The sequence below is a fragment of the Papaver somniferum genome, unplaced genomic scaffold (genome assembly GCF_003573695.1).
Source record: "Papaver somniferum cultivar HN1 unplaced genomic scaffold, ASM357369v1 unplaced-scaffold_118, whole genome shotgun sequence".
Classification (NCBI taxonomy): Eukaryota; Viridiplantae; Streptophyta; class Magnoliopsida; order Ranunculales; family Papaveraceae; genus Papaver; species Papaver somniferum.
This window is the reverse complement of record NW_020620825.1, coordinates 5,094,370-5,116,311: the sequence shown is the minus strand read 5'-3', so window position 1 is coordinate 5,116,311 and position 21,942 is coordinate 5,094,370. Positions and strand designations below refer to the sequence as shown.

The following is a 21,942-nucleotide window of genomic DNA, read 5'->3' as shown; positions in this document are numbered from 1 at the left end:
GCATGAACAAGGAGAAACTGTTACCATTTGAAGCAAGAGAGATAAGGAAAGATATTACCATGTTGCATGAGATTGGGTTACCTCCAAAAAAGTGCTAAATTTAAAATCTTCAGCCAGACGTCAAATACCACAAAATGGCTAATTACCTTTCAAATAATATATCAATAGTCGAAACAACTGTGGGTCAACAAAAGCAAATAAAATTTCCACAATTATCAGACAACTGCACCAAATCGGAAAAATGAACATACATAGCACATCCTCATCCAAGGTTTCCTACAAGACAACTGGGTTTTTCTATTGTGCCCATTTGGGCTTCATATGAGTGTCTTGACAAATTGACTCATTCAAACAACAAGTCTTTAGAATTTCCTCTTGGACAATATCAGGAGGATCCGGTTGCGGAGTCGGAAGTGACTCAAGTAATACCTCAGGTACACTAGGCTCGAATCCCAAGTTAGGGACTTCTAATGGAGATAATTGACCATTACTACCCCCAAACTTAGGGTAGTCAGTATTCTCGGACAAACCTCTAACTATTGCTTGAATTTCTGGATCCTCAGAGTCTTTAAAATACTCAAGAGCTTCTTCTAGTTCATTACCCCCAAACTTAGGGTCAACACTACTCTCCGTAAGGTAAGGCCTAGCACTATGGCTTGAATCTCAAGGTCTGTAGATTCTTTAAAGTACTCAAGAGCTTCTTCTAGTTCAAAAGTTTGGTCACCTAACTGACTTAAGAGAATTTCCTCATCAAGTTCATCTAAGGAATCACCAAATAAAGTGTCGTCCCAATTATCCTTAGTTAGATCCTGAACTAAAGTGCTAATCATATTCACTTCTTCTAAATCATCGGAAGGTTGTCTATTAACATTAAAGACATTTAGTTCAGTGGTCATATTACCAAAGGATATGTTCATAAGTCCGGTCCTACAGTTGATGACATCGTTAGTTGTGGCTAAAAATGGGCGACCTAAAATCACCGGTATTTGAGCACTAGGATCCTGAACAGGCTGAGTATCTAGAACAACGAAATCCACTGGATAAATAAATTTATCAACCTCAATCAGAACATCCTCTATGACACCATGAGGTATTTTGACAGACCTATCAGCTAATTGCAATGTCATTTTAGTCGGTTTCAACTTACCAAGACCTAGCTGGTTGTATACATGATAAAGGAGTAAGTTCACACTAGCTCCTAAGTCAAGCAATGCCTTATCTACTGAATAATTACCGATCACACAAGATATGGTGGGGCATCCAGGGTCTTTATACTTAGGGGTTGTTTGGTTCAGAAGGATTGAACTTACCTGACCAGCTAAAAAGGCTTTCTTATGGACATTAAGCTTACGCTTTAGTGTACAAAGGTCCTTAAGGAACTTGGCATAAGCAGGGATTTGCCTAATTGCTTCTAATAAAGGGATGTTAATGTTTACCTGCTTAAATATCTCTAGTATTTCGTTGAAAGTCGACCCTCTCTTTGTTGGAGCTAACAACTGAGGATATGGGGATTTGGTGTACAAAATGAGACCTGTCGGGAACCACATTGGCATCACTAGAAATTTTATCGGTTTCTTCAGTTAGTGGCTCCTTCTGGGGCTCATCTTGGGAACTAGAAGGTGGATTTACAGTATGTCCACTATTAGGCATGGATACCTTATTGTCTACCGTTTTACCACTCCTAAGGGTTGTGACAGAATTCACTTGATTAAATGGTTTTGCACCTACTTCATTAACTCCTCTAGGGTTGGGTATCGGTTGACAAGGGAACTTACCTTTTTCTCTTAGAGACTCATTGATCAGACTAACCTGGTCTTTCAATTCAGAAATGGCCTGACTATGTTCTTGTCCTATCCTATTACTAGCTTCTATGCTTTGTGAAAGCAATTGACGCATATTTTCAGTATTTTGAATAAACGAGGTGATAGTTTCCTATAGACTTAAGATTTTCTTATCAGACTGATTCTGAAACTGAGTTGATCCTGAAGTATTCTTAGTATATCCGAAACCTGGGGGAACATTAGAATTACTAAACTGACCTTGGTCCTTAGACCATGAAAGGTTCGGATGGTTTCTCCAACCAGGATTATAGGTTTCTGAATATGGGTCAAACTTCTGACGGTTATCAAACCTAGTGCTATTATAGAGAGCATTGGCTTGCTCTTTATTATTCTGGCATTCCCAAAAAGGCTCTACTCTACCACTAGTGTGACCCAATTCTAAAGCTTCTAACCTTTTTGCTATAGCAACAATTTTGGCATATGATTCATAGCCTCCTTCTACCCTATTAATGTTTCCTCTACCTAGAAGAATTGTTCTCTTGGGTTCCCTACAATATTCCCATTGCTGGGTCTTTTCGGCGATTTCATTCAAAAATTCCATCGCCGCATCAACAGTTTGGTTTTCAAAACCACCAGTGCATAGAGACTCAACCATGGTTGTTGTCTAATAATATAAACCCTCATAAAGGATTTTAACTAGCCTAACCTTTTATAAACCATGATGAGGACATTGGGCTAATAAGTCATTGAACCTTTCCAAATACCTATATAACGATTCTCCCTCCTGTTGAGAAAATGTGCAGATTTGCGTCCTAATAGACGATGTTTTGTGCCTAGGGAAAAACTTGTTCAAAAAGGCAGATGTAAGTTGTTCATATGTTTCTATTGAACCGGAAGCCAAACTATATAGCCACGATTTGGCTTTATCTTTCAGGGAAAAAGGAAATAACCTAAGTTTCAAAGCATCATCATCAAGGTCTCTAATCTTTAGGGTACTACAAATTTCCTCAAAATCCCTAACATGGAAGTATGGGTTTTCATTTTCTTTCCCTAAAAAGATTGGGAGCATCTGTAGGGTCCCAGGCCTAAGTTCATAATTTGCTTCAGTTTCGGCTAACCTGATACAAGAAGGACGAGTAGTCCTAGTTGGGTTCAACAAAGCTTTCAAATTTTCCATTGCTGGAACTATCGGGATATTTAGGATTCTATGCAATCACAAAACAAGGCTGACTCAACCAAATCAAACCTAATTTTCTAGCAAACAAAAAGCATGATGGTTCCACTTAGATTGTTTCTAGACCAGCTTCTATTCTTTCGAAAAGGAACTCGTTACAATCTGAGAAAACCCCTCTGGAATCAATCCGAGTCATAGTAAGTTGAATCGAGGCGAGGGAAGCTCAGTGGAGCTTTGATACCCAAGTCCTCACCGGTTACAAGGCGGCGCAGTCACGCATTCAACTCACAGAAACCATCATGAACTTCGAAGTATGCTCAAAAGAGTAACCAATATTTTTCGAATGACTTTCCTATTAAGCTCGTTACCCTATCGATCTCGTTCTAGTCAAAATTTTAGGCTTAGGTTCGCGTTTGGTTTCGTTTTCCTAAGGCGGGCAAGAAGAGAACGGTGATGAAATCCGAACCCTTATCTTGTATGGCCAGTCCTTTCCCTTTACTAGGAAATTAAAGCAGCCGTTTTCAAGTCCTCAGCATATATGCAAACGAAGGAATACAATAAACTCGCTGACAGGGGATTCACGGGTGTTTCGAAAAACTTACCTCCCGTACCAGACGGGCGAAGAACCGCTGAAGTAGACTCGGGCCACGACTCCTATGTCATGTACGAACCCGAGGGACCGAGGCGATATCGTAATCACCGTCCTTCTCTGCACACAGTTTTTATTTAAACCAACCCTTCCGTAGGGTTTAAAAATAATAATGTCCCAGTCCAAAAAGTGTCCAAAAATAAAAAGAAAAATTACAAAAAATAAAACCCTATTTACAGTTTCTAAAAATAAACCAAAATAACTATATACAAAATCTTCTTCTTCACTCCTTTCGGATTCCTCTTTTCTTTCCTTCTTTGGCGATGCTTTCCTTTTATAGCACTTTTTCTTTCCTTGTAGCTTCGCTCGAAATATGAAAAGAATCAAAAAATACCAAAGGCGTAAAAGAGAACAAAAATTCTAAAAGAAATAAAATAAATCTAAAACCTAAAACCTAATACAAATCCGCGTCGGCTGCGCCAAAAATTGATGTAGTTTTAAAGTGGTAGTAAAGTTCGTTCAACTCGGATTATGTAGACTCGATTTTAGACTCAAATTAAAATAGAAAACTTAAAAAGAAATTGTATTCAAGTTTATAAAAAGCACTGAGACTTTGGATTCCACCAATCTCCAATTTTTATATGATTTAATCTAGTCAATATTTATGCAACTCTTTACGTTTAAAGTGATTCTAATATTTTCGCCTAGACAAGTAGATTCTCAAAACAATAGTTGTAAATCGAAAGCATGGACCATCAAAAGATTTAACCTAAGCATGACCCATCAATTGAGAACACAACCACTTAATCCGAATCATATATTCGATTTCAGTTCAGTGCAAATAATCATAAAAGAATTACAAAAATTAAATTAAATAGAATTTACCACATAATAATTGGAAAAATGGCTTCCTCCGTCGCCTCAGCAATGAGGTTTAGCTCCTCATATTAATCACTTGCTCAAAATATTTGGTTATGGTTCAAAAGTTGATTAAAAGATGAAAAACTATAACTCTGAATGTTTGCAACGGTGTATTGGAGTCGCAAAATGAATGAATGACTGTTACAAAGAAGTTACTATAGAAGAGTTACAAATTTGAGACGCTGTTCTTATTTGCAACGGATGTTCTTCAGCAGCAGCAGCAGAAATACGGGTTTCCTGCAACTTGATCAATTCGCCTCTGTAGTGTTACAAACTCCTCTGCGACTGCTCCAATAACTTCGTTTCCTTCCCTGGGACTTAAACACACCTTTTATACTACTCAGAAACCTAAAAATAGCGATTAATTCTCTCTTTTTCTTTTCGTGCAAGCCACGGCAATAATCTCTCCTGCCGACTTCCTTAATCGTTTCTGAGACTTCCAAACCATCCTAAACTCTTTCTTAGATAGAATACTACCTTAGGAAACAATATCACGTGTTTAGTCTCCCTGGAATTCCTAAAATAATTCCACAAAGTTTCCGTGCAAAACTCAAACTCTGTTTCCTTTTTCCGGCTTATCCAGCCCAATTCAATTGATTCCAGCGCACATACCAGGCCTTTTTAGTTGAATCACGTCCATCCCAGCAAATTTCAGTGATTGAATCTCACTAAAACATCTTCGAAATCCAATCGAAAGTTTGGTTCTTCGCTGGTTATTTCTTCCCGCCTTTTTCTGAATTTAAACGAAGAAGATGACCTCCCCCTATCTTGTGCTGGTATCCCTTTAGCAGCTGTCTGGAAATGGATGCCCCTTAGTAATTGGTCACCCCTTATCCATTTGAGGGGTCCGAATAGCAAGTGTCCTCCGGGGGTGCCCCGCGCAACTTTTCGAGCCGATTTTTCCAAAAATGTTTGTTGGCCAAAAATACCTACACACACATAAAACACCGTAATAAGTACAAAAATGAGCACTATCAATATATAGAATCGAGACAAATTAGACACAAAAATGTGTCTATCAGGATGGTTGAGATCAATTTAAGACACTAGTGGAATTTCCGTGACTCTTGAAAAGCCTTGCGCCCATCATGTTTTGGGCAAACGTTCATGGTTCCATGACCACGCCGTGAGATAGTTGATCAGGTAGGGACAGAGTGGGCCCGCCAATGTGTGCATTAGCGCTTCACTGATCATTCACCGGATGATCTAAGCCGTCCAACCAGGCTGGTGAAGTTGGATGGTCGTGATGATTTTAAGACTTCCTTGAAAAGTCTTGCTCGTTTGAGCCTCCCCCAAAGCACTGCAGCCATCCCTCTTTGGGGACGGCGTTTGACATGAATTAGGGGTATAGCGTGGTGTTCGACCGGATAGGCCATAGGTAGGCCCACCGGTGAACATCACGGTGATTGCCTCCTCCTGTTAGGGTTCGTATAGGCTAGTTAAATCACGCGGTCAACTTGCGTGGCCGTGGTCGTTTCTGAGACTGATGCGGACAGTCCATATTTCCCTTAGGAAATTAAACATGATCGACCGGGCTAATATAAGCACGCCGATACGAGATTCTCTTTGTTAGAGAATGGTATAGCCTGTACGGGTATCTCATGCATGTCATGCTACTCTGCTGAGAGTGAACACTCAGTCGTCATGTCATGCTAATGAGAGTTCGGCGAGGAACAACATAGGAAATACTAGGAAAATCATGCATTAATTGATAATAATTCACATAATATTTGAGATTGTTGCTACATGCACCATTCTAGGTGAATTTTGTATATTTATAGAATTGCTTCAAATAAATAAAGCGAGAGGTTTTCTGGCTCATCGCTTATCAAATAGCTTTATCCTTTGCAGGATGTCAGCATATTATTTTTGGTTTTACAATTTTATCCCTGAACTAAAATCCACCATCAACAGGTTCGAGCGAGACTCCTCAAGCGAGCAAACTGCTTATCCTCACACAGATGCACTGCACGAGAGTGCTTTGAGTTCGAGAGACCAATCTGTAGGACTCCGGCCTAAACCAAGTCAATGGCCGTTCCAGAGTCAATTCGGTCACAAATAGGGAGATAGGTTGATTTATAGGAGGAAAGCTGAGAATTGTGGGATCAATGATGATCAAGGATTGTGGATGTGTTGAAGGTTTATGAAAATATGTGTAAATAAGTTTTATCGAGACTTGTGTGTAGACGATTGATGTCGTGAAAAACGAATATCCTTTTAGTCATCGATTCAGAGCTTATTTATATTGTTAGAGTAGCGAACACATTGATCCCAGTAAGTATGACGGTTTCATGAGTGAAAGAGTGGGAAAGTGGAAGATCGTGGTAAAACCAGTCCCATGTCGTGCGGAAACTTGGTTAATCGTCCACCCACTACTTTGCTAACTCCTTCAACCGTTTGCACAACTTACTCACATTTCTCATCGTGGATGAACACATGTGTCGTAGGCCGTCAGACCAAAACCCTAAGTAATATCCCCCCATGTGACGTGATTGATGTCTCACGAACATGGAGTCCGCAAAGCAGGCGTGCATTTGATTAGTCAGTTGTTGACTTATTAAATTCTAAGTTTTGTTAAATCGAGCATGAGTGACGAATGCTCAATGATTGATGGATTGAACACGTTAGACGTACAGTTCTTATATATTGCTCATCTGAGCAAATATCGTAAATTCGAGAAATTGAACATCAATTCGATGAATTAATGAATATTGATAGTTGGATCAATATTCGAGATTCGACAAATTACTGAATATTGATAGTTGGATCAATATTCGAGCATTCAACAAATTACTAAATATTGATAGTTGGATCTCGAGCAACTGAGAAATATTGCTCAATTCGACAAATTACTGAATATTGTTAGTTGAATCAATATTCGAGCAACTGAGCAAGTATTGCTCAATTTGACGAATTACTGATAAATTACTGAATATTGATAATTGGATCGATATTCGAGCAATTGAGCAAGTATTTCTCAATTCGACGAATTACTAAATATTGATAGTTGGATCAATATTCGAGCAACTATGCAAGTATTGCTCAATTCGACGAATTACTGATAAATAACTGAATATTGATAGTTGGATCAATATTGGATCAACTGAGCAAGTATTGCTCAATTCGAGGAATTACTGATAAATTACTGAATATTGATCGTTGGATCAATATTCGAGAAACTGAGCAAGTTTTGCTCAATTCGACGAATTATTTATTGGTGACATGACCCAATAAAATATTAATTAAAATATTGGTAGACTACCAAATATTGTATAATAAATCTAGATGTTGAATGCTGGATCAATATAAATTTATTAGTGTTTGAACTTGCTCAGAATGATGATTTGTGGAGTGTTTGTTCGAAACCCTAATTTTTGATAAATTGTTCGTCAATTGATGAATTTTTGAAATTAGGTCATGAGTGAGGGAGGTAACGACCACATGGGATGATGGATGACCATGTGGTGCCCAAGTTCTCGAGTGAGCGTGCACCAGGGTCCTTAGTTGAACGATTGGTGAAAGAATGGTGATAAACTTACGGTTTCATCATTTATTAAAATAGTGCTCGTGTGAGCGTTAGGTGATAAAACCTTATTAGGGAGAAGTGAGGGACCGATCAAGGGGGCATATAACCGGACCTTGGCGGTGTGAGACCGGATGATGGTCGATTGAGCAAATTCCAAGTGGTTGGAAAGAGTTTGGACCCAATATGAGCAATTGAGCAAATTAGGTCAAAATTATGAGAATGTGTGGGACCTGCTGCTTGCAAGCCTTAGGGACGACCTTGGTCGGTCAAGGAAGCATGCATGTGTCACCATAATTTTCGTGTCTCAGTCTTGAGAGTTTCGGTATTTTTTGGTGTGGTTTGAGCAATATCTCGGATTTTCAGAAGAGTTTGGTCTTTGACTGAAATTCTTGATTTTGCTCGAATGAGCAAGTAGAACTTTGCTAGTTTGATCAAAATTTGGAGAATATATAAAATTAATAATGTTTTATTTGGCGTGAATAACGTAGTCGGTCATGTGACCATTTAAGTTTTTGGCTTTTTCATGGTTTGAGCAATATTTGATAAAATATGAAGAAACCATGATTTTTGCTCAAACGAAGGAGTTTCATGAGATGAGGGAAATAATAATTATGAAAATAAGGTATTGCAAGGTGTGGGACCGGCCATGGCTAGGGAATGGCCGGCCGGCTAGGTAACCCGGTCCGACAACACCTTTCCTTATTTTATTATTTTTCATGAAACCGTGAAAATATGGAGAAACCGTGAGTTTTTCTCAAACAAGGAAAGTCGCTTGAATGAAGGAGTTTTCACGAGTTCATGAAAATAAATAAAATAAGAAAAATAAAAGGAAGAGGTGTGGGGGACCGTCCACGGCGGCATGTCCGGCCGGCCGGTGGGCCCGGTCCTTAGGTGTCTCTTTTCTATTTTTTATTATTCTTTTCTCTCTCCTGTTTTGTGTAGGATTCCTCATTTGTCCATATTTTCGAATGCTCGTTCGCGCATTTGGGTGCTCGTTCGTGTATCATTGTTGAGTACACTTGCACCATTTCATTGGGGCTTACTCGTTGATAGTCCAGATGCCCGATTTTTAAGTAATTATTACTAATCATGAAATTCAGTGGAGAATTATTTATGAAACGGAGTAATAATCATGAATTGTGCATCTATTACTAATCCATGAGTCCAGCCGGGAAATTCAGGGAACAGAGTAATGAGATGAATTAGTTATCTATTACTAATCCATGGAGTCAGTCGGGGATTCATGGAACGGAGTAATGAGATATAATAGATTATTTTCTAAGAATTCAGTGGCGAATGTCACGGTAGAATTAATATATTGTAGAATCGAGATATGAGATAGTTGAAGCATCATACTCGTTTTGAAAGGTGCATAGTCATGGAACAATCGTGCATCGTTGTTAACGTCCTAAAGGCATTTAGCCCCCTCAACAAACAATTATGTAGGAGAACCGTCTGAATCTATACACGGTCTCTCTACATAGTCATGGAACAACGAGTGTCGCCGACGTCCTGAAGGGGTTAAGCCCTCTCAACAAACAATTATGTAGGAGGACTGCCCAATCGTTCTTCTATGTAGAGGTGGGTCTCTCTATGTAGTCAGGGAACATCGAATGTCGCCGACGTCCTGCAGGCGTTAAGCCTTCTCAACAAACAATTATGTAGGAGGACCGCCCAATCATGTTATTCTACATAGAGGTCATGATGAAATGCGCAGCATCGAATGCTCAGCTAGTGGGAGGCCTTTCTAGAATCATATTCATCATGGCTCTGAGAGGAACTCGATCAGAGATCGTGAAATGGTTCACGAATCGTAAAATATGAATCGTCACATGCGTTCCTGAAGCCGGATCAGAAACATGCAGTATCATGATTTTACGATTTTGACCTTTGTCGAAAATCCACCATCAACACCTGTAGAGGGTTATTACCGGTGTTTGTCCACATACCTCATCGTGGATGCTGTTAGAGCATTGCTCGGTCGAACTCGCATGCGTTGCTATCTCAAGCATGTTTGTCAATGTTAGTGATCAAAACTATAAGTCTTGATTTCTAGTCTATTATAGCTAAGTCTCGGACTAAGATAGAAAGTGTAGTTAAGCTCAAGGACTTCATGGCGATTTATCACACAAGTAGAAGAACTACTCAAGGAACCGGTGGAACTTCTCGACAAAAAGTTATGTGAAGACTTGAACTTATCTATCACTCAAAAGTCTATCTACTCCATCTCCTACTCTTTGAGAAAAAAAGTCGTATGCTATATATATAGACTTTGATTATGCAGATTTGGTATTTCGAGCCGAGTATACCTCGCCTATCTATATCTCGAAATATGATTTGGTAAGCTTTTCGCTTTAACCAAGTTTATCTTTATCATGTGATGAAAGTCATGATATGTTTCAATCATCTTGAAAATTGCTTTGACGAGAAATACTGTAACAACTATATAACGTCCTCTAAGAATGTTTCAATGATCGAAATGAGAGTTTACATTACATAACCAATGGTGGACATATTCATTGTTGTGGAAACACATTTATGTATAAGTCATATTCCTTGAACCAAAGTTTGCGAACTTTATTGATTAAGAGAACCAGAAGAATGGCGTGAGCCAAGTCCGCGAACTCAGTCCGCGAACTGCCGAAGTTCTCAAACCCGAGGATTTCTGCTGGAGTTGAAAAACTACTTGCGTGAAACTAAGTCCGCGAACCGCGAAGTTCTCATACCCGAGAATTTCTGCTGATGTTTGTAAACTCTTCCCAGTAACTTAAGTCCGCGAACCTAGTCTGCGAACTTGAAAAGGTTGTATATCTAAAGATGATTTCTGAACTTAAACTTAAAAAGACTAAGGAATGCAGTTTGCAAAATGTGGCTATAAAGTTCATGAATCGATTCAAGTAAATCAAATCATCTTTGCTTCAATTACGTCTTGTGTAGTACATGAGATTTCTTTGCAATTGAACAACTCTCTAACTAGTTCATTTGAAGTCATTTGAACTAGTTATGGTGAAGAAGAACGTGGTTGATATGAAATGCTCATATGGATAACCATTTGGTTAACTATTGTTGAACCAACAAGTGTATACGTTTGGGTACGGTTAACAAACCTAGAAGCGTGCATTGTCAAGTGTGTGTAACAAGATAAGTTTTCGATCTAACGGTTGAGAAATATTAGCTTGAATCTAAATCAGGTTTTCATCTAACGGTGGATATTGATTTCTTTGTTACCAAGGTAACTTAATTGCAAACCCTGATTTGAAAGACTATATAAGGGGAACTCTAGTATCTGTGCAAAACTAATCCCCGCACCTTACGTGTGATACTAGTTTGCGTGCTAGAGTCGGTTCTCCTTTAACCTTTGGTTTTCTTCTTCTAAAACCAGGTTAATGACTTAAAGACTTCATTGGGATTGTGAAGCCATACCGATACTACTTTTATCGTAGTTGTGTGATCTGATCTTGCATCTTCTATCATACGAGTACAATCAGATTGATTGGCTTGAGATTGATATCTCTGATTGGAAAGATATGAAAAGTAATCACAAACATCTTCGTCTCATTGTTTGTGATACCGTAACATCTTGTTTCGCTACCATACGATTAAGATTGTTGTGAGGTGATTGATAACTCTAGGCTGTTCTTCGGGAATATAAGACCAGATTATCAATTGGTTCTTGTTCACCTTGATTATTATCAAAAGACAGAGAAAAACCTTTTACGGTTTATCTGTGGGAGACAGATTGATCCTTTGATAGACTTGTCTGTGTGAGACATATTTGTTTATTGTCAAAGCCTGCAATTTTGAGACGTAGCAACTCTTAATTGTGGGTGAGATCAGCTAAGGGAATCAAGTGCGCAGTATCCTGCTGGGATCAGAGGCGTAGGGCGTACAACTGTACCTTGGATCAGCGGGAGACTGATTGGGGTTCAACTACAGTCCAGTCCGAAGTTAGCTTGGAGCAGGCTAGTGTCTGTAGCGGCTTAATACAGTGTGTGATCAATCTGGACTAGGTCCCGGGGTTTTTCTGCATTTGCGCTTTCCTCGCTAACAAAATTTCTAGTGTCTGTGTTATTTCAATTTTCGCATTATATTTTTTTTATCTTTATAATTGAAATAATACAGGTTGTGCGTTTAGATCATCAATTAGAGTAATCCAACCTTTGGTACCATCCAAGTTATTCCTTGCATTTGATTAGAACTCGTAGTTCCAACTTGATTAAATCAAATCAAGAGAGAGATATAAACTCGTTGATATACTTTTAATTGATTGAGTCTTGTTGATTCTCTTAAAAGTATATTCGAGTTTGTCCATACAGATTGGTATCAGAGCAGGCAAACACGTTTAAGACCTTACAAGTCTGTGTTTGTAGCAATATGACTCTATGGACAGAGGTGTTATCTCTATTAACGTACCACCAGTCTTCGATGGCTCTAATTAATTATTTTGGAAAATTGTTATGCGAGCTTTTCTTCAAGCGCGTGATTTTCAATCATGGGTATATGTTGTTAATGGCTATGATGCTCTCGTTGTGGCAGTTGGAGATGTAAACGTTCCCAAGAATATTTGTGAATATAGTCCTGCCGAGATACTTGCTGCAAAGAAAAATTCCGACAGTTTGAATGCCATCATACATGCCATTACCCCAAATCTTCAGCACCATGTGTCTAGTTTCACTAGGTCTAAAGATGCTTGGGATATCTTAGAAACAGTATTTGAAGGTAACTCCAGTGAAAAGGAAGCTAGGCTTCAAAACCTTAATTCCTATTGGGAGAACCTTCGTATGGCAGATGAAGATACATTTGATGAGTTTAATCACAGAGTGTCTGAAATTGTTAATGCATCTTTTGCATTGGGTAAGACTATTCCTGAAAAGGACATTGTGATGAAAATTCTCAGATCGCTTCCATCTAGATACGAGTCTAAGAAGCATGCCATCGTTGAGGGAAATAACCTTGATAACCTTTCCAGATATACAATGGTTGGAAAGCTAAAGATCTTTGATCATGATCATACATCCAAAATCGGAAAGGATGTTGCCTTTAAAATACAGAAGAACACTAAATTACTTGATAAAAGTAAAAGTGTTTATGTCTCTGAGGATGAACATTATGAGGGTGATTTTTCGGATGAAGATCTTGACAAATCAATCTCCTTGATCACAAGACAGTTTAGGGATCTTCTATTGAAGAGAAGTAAACGGTTTTCAAGAGACAAACCTAGGTTGTCAGATAAACCTCATAATCGCGTTCCTCCTAAAAACAGGATGCTGACGAGGCTGATGACGAGGATATGCCACAGTGCTTTAAGTGTAAAGTTTTTGGTCATTTTGCAAACGAGTGCCCAAATCATAGAAAATACACTAGGAACAAAGGTCTAGCTGTAACACTTGATGAGATGTCTGAGATCTATGATTCTGATGAGGATAGAAAATCAAGTGTTCGTCTTCTATGTGAAAACATTGATTTTGATAATTGTAGCAATACATATATCAACCTTGATGGTTTCGGTGAAGAAGAGAATCCAATCAAGCTGGAAGAATCAATTGACCCATCCTTTGGAAACTCTGTCTGTAGTGTTTCAAGATCTATTATGTGTCTAGCTGCTTTCATACCACAGATGCCTGAATACTATCCAAGATTTACGTGCTCATTTTGTTCTCAGAGAGGTCATGAACTATCAAGATGTTACAAGTACAAAAATCAAGTGAGGCACGCCAACAAACTTCAACGAAGAGCAAATCGATTGGAAAGGAAGCTTAAACTTGCTCAGAAGACTGCTGAGGTATGTAATATTTTATCCTCGTCTAAGAAGTTGGTTTCCAAATACAAAATAAGACCATTAGAGAAGAAGGTATGGTCAAATCTCTTTGATAGACTGAAGTCATAGGATTCCTCTCAAGAGGAAAATGGTGGACAAATTGTTGTTCACCACAGCACAAATTAATTGTGTTGATTGGTAAATCTTGTCTCATGTGCCTGATCAAAAGAGATAAGATTGTGTACCGCTCAGGCTTTAGGAAAAGTTTTTTCTTAGGTTTATTTTTCCTGTCTATCAAATAAAGGGTTATTCTCCACAATTCTACTCTTTATAGGGTTTAGAGTTGGACGTCCACGAACCTGTTTAAAGGTTTCGAACCCTACATTCCTTTTCCTCTCTGATATCCTTTATATCTTAAGACTGCTTGATGAGATTGTTAATTCCACTCACAAAAACCAGTTGTTTATAATTGTTCTCTAAGCATCATGTCTTTGGATGAAAAAGATGTCAACATGATTGTTAAGCCATCAATCAAGGAAAAAGAGAAATCTCCAGTAACTCCGTCTTTAAAAAGAAAGAGGAGCAATACAAGAAAGTCAAGGGCTGTCCCTTCTAACTCTCAGAGGTTTTTCGATGTTCTTGATGAGTTGAAGGAATTAAGAAAGGATATTCGTGAAATAAAGGCTTGCGTTTTAAGATCTTTGGAAATTCAGAAAGCCCTGGTTCGACATCATCAACCAAGACAATTTGTTGATATTAACTCCTATCTCCACGAACCTTATATTCCAATGGTTGTTGACAACAAGGAGTTCGGGAATGATAAAGAATTTCTCAAAGATATAGTTGCCTAGTATGTCTTCTTTTTGGTTTAGTTGGAAGAATAACCAGTGCTTTCAATAACAATGATTGTGACTACACATAGCTATTATTTTTCATCTTCTTGTTCTTTTTTAGGTTTATTGATTTAATTTTTAAACTATTTGGAAGATGATGTTTTTGCAGTATTAATCTTTATGATTTGTTATATTGCAATTTGTTATGGGATATTGGTGTTTACGTCCGTGAACTATGTTGTCCCATACTTTGTCAAAAGTAAAGTCGTTCGTGATCGGTATTCACGTACTGGTAAAAGAATGAATGGACTTTTGACAAATACAAAGTTAAGCCTATATTGTCAAATATTTGATGAAAGATAGATTAAAATCTTTTGTTTTCAAGGATTATGTCTATTAATATCGTTATGCAAATAGTGATGGAAAATAGAATGAATCCTTGTGTATTCCGCAATATTGATCATCCCTGATCCATATTTTAGGTATTACTGTGAGGCTCCGTAATGTATCTTATATTGAGCACCATACAACCAAGTTGATTTTTAGCTTAGTTGTTGTTCCGTGAGAAATGTTATGTCGAGCATATTGAACTAAATTAATCATCTTGTTTGGTTATTTAGTTATTGCTTCGTAAGTTCTCTTATGTCGAGCAAAACAAATGAAAATTAAATTGATTAGTTTAGTTATGTATTCCGATTAGATTAATTATGGGTTCTCTTGTAATTAATCCGGTTGAGTATTTTCGTGTCTCCATAAGTTCTCTTATGTTGATCATAATCAATTGAATTGATCACTTTTTGTGTTTAATTTGATTGCGTATTCCGATTAAATTAATCATGGGTTTACTTGTGATTAATTTGATTGAGTTTTTGGATATAGGAAATCATTCTCATGGTTTTTGTGTCCAATAAAAATCCTTCTTTTCGTTCGAAATTAAGGTTGCTCTTGTTGTTCCTTTGGTAATGACATCAAATGGGGGAGAGTTCTTTTGAACTTGTACTTAATGGTTATATATTGAGGGGTGTATGGCTGTGGAATTTTAGAGGGGTTATCTTGTATCTTTAAACTCCTTGATGAATGCATTTAGCTTCGACTTTATGATTGCATGTAAATTAGTTGGTATGTATTTTTTTTCCTTTTGTCATGAAATGTCTCTCTCGGAAATTTCATTATGATCCCGTTCTTGTACCATTTCCAATTTCATTGACAAAAAGGGGGAGAATTAATATGTAGTTCATACTACAAATACATATGGTTTTCGGATCATTGTGTAAGGGAGAGTGGTTTCCATGTGAGATGGAATATTGACTAAGGCGGAGTGATACATATCACCACAGTATTATTGTTGAAGTTGTGATACAATTGAACTTTGACACTGTGCAATAATACTATGACACTGTATAACAATGATCGAGAACTATGTTTTCTCATTGTTATAGCTACGGATCTTCAATAGCGGTCATGCTAAACTTATAACCTTTGGGATCATTGGAGTACTTGACGAAGATTTCGAGGAATGTTAAAGATTAGACATATGGAATAGGAGCTACTAAAGTTTCTTTATCTTTTTTTTTATTCTATATGTATTGATAGTTTTGTCACTAAAATCGACAAAGGGGGAGATTGTTAGAGCATTGCTCGGTCGAACTCGCATGCGTTGCTATCTCAAGAATGTTTGTCAATGATAGTGATCAAAACTATAAGTCTTGATTTCTAGTCTATTATAGCTAAGTCTCGGACTAGGATAGAAAGTATAGTTGAGCTCAAGGACTTCATGGCGATTCATCATACAAGTAGAAGAACTACTCAAGGAACCGGTGGAACTTCTCAACAAAAAGGTATGTGAAGACTTGAACTTATCTATCACTCAAAAGTCTATCTACTATATTTCCTACTCTTTGTGACAAAAAGTCGTATGCTATATATATATATATATACTTTGATTATACACATTTGGTATTTCGAGCCGAGTATACCTCACCTATCTATATCTAGAAATATGAGTTGGTAAGCTTTTCTCTTTAACCAAGTTTATCTTTACCATGTGATGAAAATCATGATATGTTTCAATCATCTTGAAAATTGCTTTGACGAGAAATGGTGTAACAACTATTAAACGTCCTCTAAGAATATTTCAATGATTGAAATGAGAGTTTAGATTTCATAACCAATGGTGGACATAAGCATTGTTGTGGAAACACATTTATGTATAATTCCTATTCCTTGAACCAAAGTTTGCGAACTTTGTTGATCAAGAGAACCGGAAGAATGGCGTGAGCCAAGTCCGCGAACTTTCGAAGTTCTCAAACCCGAGAATTTCTGCTGGAGTTGACAAACTACTTGCATGAAATAAAGTCCGCGAACCGGCGAAGTTCTCATACCCGAGAATTTCTGCTGGAGTTTGTAAACTCTGGACGGTAACTTAAGTCCGCGAACCTAGTCTGCGAACTTGAGAAGGTTATATATCTGAAGATGATTTCTGAACTTAAACTTAAAAAGACTAAGGAATGCAGTTTGCAAACCGTGGCTATAAAAGTTCATGAACCGATTCAAGTGAATCAAATCATCTTTGCTTCAATTGTGTCTTGTGTGGTACATGAGATTTCTTTGCAATTGAACAACTATCTAACTAGTTCATTTGAAGTCATTTGAACTAGTTATGGTGAAGAAGAACGTGGTTGATATGAAATGCTCATATGGCTAACCATTTGGTTAACTATTGTTGAACCAACAAGTGCATAGTTTGGCTACGGTTAACAAACCTAGAAGCGTGCATTGTCAAGTGTGTGTAACAAGTTAAGTTTTCGATCTAACGATTGTGAAATATTTGCTTGAATCTTAATCAGGTTTTCATCTAACGGTGGATATTGATTGCTTTGTTACCAAGGTAACTTAATTGCAAACCCTGATTTGAAAGACTATATAAGGGTAACTATAGTATCTGTGCAAAACTAATCCCCGCACCTTACGTGTGATAATAGTTTGCGTGCTAGAGTCGGTTCTCCATTAACCTTTGGTTTTCTTCTTCTAAAACCAGGTTAACGACTTAAAGACTTCATTGGGATTGTGAAGCCAGACCGATACTACTTTTATCCTAGTTGTGATCTGATCTTGCATCTTCTATCGTACGAGTACAATGAGATTGATTGGATTGAGATTGATATCTCCGATAGGCAAGATATAAAAAGTAATCACAAACATCTTCATCTTATTGTTCGTGATTCAGCAACATCTTGTTTCGCTACCATACGATTAAGATTGTGGTGAGGTGATTGATAACTCTAGGCTGTTCTTCAGGAATATAAGACCGAATTATTAATTGGTTCCTGTTCATCTTGATTATTATCAAAAGACGGAACAAAACCTTTTAGGGTTTATCTGTGGGAGACAGATTGATCCTTTGATATACTTGTCTGTGTGAGACAGATTTGTTTATTAAAGTCTTCGACTTTGGGTCGTAGCAACTCTTAGTTGTGGGTGAGATCAGCTAAGGGAATCAAGTACGTAGTATCCTGCTGGGATCAGAGACGTAGGAGCATAACCGTACCTTGGATCAGTGTGAGATTGGTTGGGGTTCAACTACAGTCCAAACCGAAGTTAATTTGTAGTAGGATAGTGTCTGTAGCAGCTTTATACAGTGTGTATTCAATCTGGACTAGGTCCCGGGGTTTTTCTGCATTTGCGGTTTCCTCGTTAACAAAATTTCTGGTGTCTTTGTTATTTCAATTTCCGCATTATATTGTTTTATCTTTATAATTGGAATAATATAGGTTGTGCGTTTAGATCATCAATTAGAGTAATCCAACCTTTGGTTGTTGATTTCCATTGATTGATCCTTGGATATTGGTCTTTGGTACCATCTAAGTTATTCCTTGCATTTGATTAGAACTCGCAATTCCTGCTTGAGTAAATAAAATCAAGAGAGAGATATAAACTCGTTGATATACTTTTAATTGATTGAGTCTTGTTGATTCTCTTAAAAGTATATTCGAGTTTGTCCATACAGATTGCTAAGCGAAATATTGGGTGGTGTTGTTAGACCCCCGCTTTTTCAGATGCGACTGAGTTGTTGTTGTTGCGCTTCATCATCTCCAAGGCATCACGATAGTGAACCGTCTGAATTGTGATAATAAAGTGCTCCATGAAGAAAGATGAAGTTTTTTAACTTCTTCCTTCTGAAAGTGAACTGCTCAATTCACGGATGATGGGTGCCCTCCAATCATTTATCTTGACATCTTCATCTTGCACGAGCCATGTGGACGATACTGATCGTCTCTGCACCGATATAGTTTTCTCTGAACCCTCGAATTGCAACTTCGAGGTAAGAGTTTCCAAACAATAAGTATGCTTGTTATTAGTGCGGCCGGTGTGGATGATTGTGGCATTAGCAAAGTGTTCCAACAACTTTTGTTCCTCGACCCTGAAGGGGGCAAGAGATACTTATTTGAGAGAGTATATTCCGTTCATATGATTGACCAACAATTTCAAATAACCTCTTATTTCCGGATGTGTAGCTCATGCTTGCTTTGCCAATGATAACCCTAATAAGAAAGCTTCATATTCATCCGAGTTATTGGTACACTAGAAGTCTGAAAAGACTTCACCGGCTGGAGATACCAAAACCACGCCCGCTCCTTCAGTATGCTAGGTATAGTCGATCCATCGAAGTACATCATCCACGTCTCTCCATCTATGTCTCCATGTATCATGGAAACATCTTCTCCTGGAAAAGGTGCAAGTAATTCTGTGATTGCTTGGCCTTTGATTGCTTTGGGAGAGACACATGCTATGTCAAATTCCGACATGTGGAGCAACCACTTTGCAGGTCTTCATATCAGAGCAGGCTTGGATAATAGGAATTTAATTGGATCAGCCTTAGCAACTACTATAACTCTGTTCAATAGCAGGTAGCGTTTGAATTTCTGGATGGCGTGGACTGGTGCCCGGCAGGCTCTTTCGGCTTTGGGATATCTAAGTTCTGCATTCCTCAACGTACATCCAAAATAGTAGATTGGGCGTTCGATCCCTTCATCATCCTCTTAAGCAAGGAGTGGTCCAACAACGACCTCACTAGATGCGGTGTAAAAGAATAGTCCTTGCATAGGGGATTTCACAACAACTGGTGATAATAATATTTGTTGTATCTTCTGGAAAGCATCTTGCTGAGTGGATGTCCAGATAAAGATTTCTCCCTTTTTTAGTAGCGGAGTTGACGAAGAAATAAGTTGATCTAATCCAGAAATGGAGAGTCGTATATAATTTACCTTGCCCATGAAGCTCTGAAGTTCTTTCACTGTTCGTGGTGGGGGCATCGTGGTTATGGCTTTTTTTTTTGGGGTCGACTTTAATTCCTTTTTCTGTCACTTGGAATCCTAGGAATTTCGGAAGACACTCCGAAGGCGCATTTAAGTGGATTCATTCTCAAGTTGTAGTATCTGCACCGTTCAAAGACTTGCCATAAAACTTCCAAGTGTGTTGCTCGGGTTCTTGATTTGACAACGACATCATCGACATAATCTTCCACTTGTTTGTGCATCATGTCGTGGACGACCGTAGTCATGGCTCGTTGATAAGTGGATCCTGCATTCTTCAAACCGAAGGGCATTACGGTGTAGTATAAATTTCCAATGGGAGTACGGAACGCTGTTTTGCTAGCACCGTGCTCATACATCTTGATTTGGTTGTAGCCGCTGTATCCATCCATAAATGAGAACATCATGTGACCACTAGTCGTATCGAAGAGCATATCAATATTGGGTAAAGAAAAATCATCTTTGGGACAACATCTGTTTAGGTTTCTGAAATCTACATAGTATGTAATCTGACTGTTCTTCTTTTTGACATGAACCACATTAGATAGCTAGGTTGGGTGTTGAATAGGTTTGATAAACCCAGCGGCCAATAGTTTTTGAATTTCAACCTTGATCTGCTCCTCGATGTCATGTCGGAATTGTCTAGGCAGTTGTTTGACATGCTTGGACCCAGCAATAACATGAATATGATGAGTGACTAACTTTTCATCTAAGCCCAGCAGTTCTTCATATGTCCAAGAGAATATATCCTGATATTCTTTCAGCAAACTGACCAACGTTGCTCGTTCATCTAGTGACAGAGTTGAGCCGATCAATATGGGCCTAGGTCCCTCGTTTTTCCTGACATTGATTGTTTCGAGAACATTAGTTGTGGAATCGGTGTCATCTTGCAATTGTCGTGGAGCATCCTGGATTTCTTCATACGACTCTTCGATATGGTAGCATCCTTCTGGGAGGGGAGATCTTCCACTAATCTCCCCTGCTGATTGCTAATCTTGGCGATAATAAATGATTTTTCCTCCTGCATCATGGCTGGTCCTGAATTTGCGTCCTCTCTTTATTGAAACTGAATGCTTTGAGAGTACCTCATTCCTTGCTGGTGTTGAAGTTGATGGCGGATCAGTTTTCTCAATTGACGTCTAGCTAGGGAGTGGTGTGCTGTATATTTTGCTGGCTGGATTGGAGATGCCTTAATATGGTTCGAAATATTCAGCATCGTAGACAAGAACATAAGGTGATAGTGATGCTTAAATACGAACAACCTTGTCGTTGAGTTGAGACTTCATATGTTGATGATAAGTAGAAGGGACGACTTTGTTGTCATGAAGCCATGTGCGCCTCAGGATCATGTGATAATCAGGTTGTTTCTCGATCACATGGAATTTGACCGTCGAGTAGACTAGTCCTACTTTCAGGTCTAAATACGTGTACCCGTATGAACTAGTCTTGTTTCCTTCAAAATCGGTCATCACGATCGGTTGAAGAACAATCTTGCATTGTTGGAATTTGGCCGCCTTTAGGGTTTTGAGAGGAACAACATTGGAAGCAATATCTGTGTCGATGAGAGCTCGTTTAAAATCAAAGTCATTGATGAGTGCAGTTACGTACAGACCCCTATTATGTCCTTCTTCCGCCATCTGATCTTCCTCAGAGAAAGTAATGTTGCTTATTGAAGAGTCACCCATCGTATATGCCTCTATGACTTCCAATGATGGTGAGGGACCAACGGTAATTCAGAAGAGACTCTGCTGAGCATGGTGAATACCTTAGCCCGTTGATCTTTCGAGAAGTGTAGTAGTTCACACGGATCTTTGATCAAGCAGATGGATTCTTGGCACACAGACTTCTCTCATGTGGTGGAACCATCAATCTGAGGAGAGTCATCTGTCAAGAAATTTGTCTTCCGTGATGGAAGACCTAAGTTACGTGCAGAGGCGTTACTCAGGTCTACCGTTATCATGACAAGAAGATCGAGTATGTTGTCTACAGTCTCCTTGATAAGATTCATATTCCTACTGTGGATTCCTTGAATTCGTGCTAACTCGGCC

At 38.5% G+C, this 21,942-nt stretch overlaps 1 protein-coding gene across 1 annotated transcript; it reads right to left on the bottom strand.

Moving 5' to 3' along the window:
- Positions 1-21,141: 21,141 nt before the first annotated feature.
- Positions 21,142-21,579, bottom strand: LOC113330463. The gene has a single exon (XM_026577270.1). The coding sequence runs from the start codon at positions 21,577-21,579 to the stop codon at positions 21,142-21,144; it is 438 nt and encodes a 145-aa protein (XP_026433055.1).
- Positions 21,580-21,942: the final 363 nt, after the last annotated feature.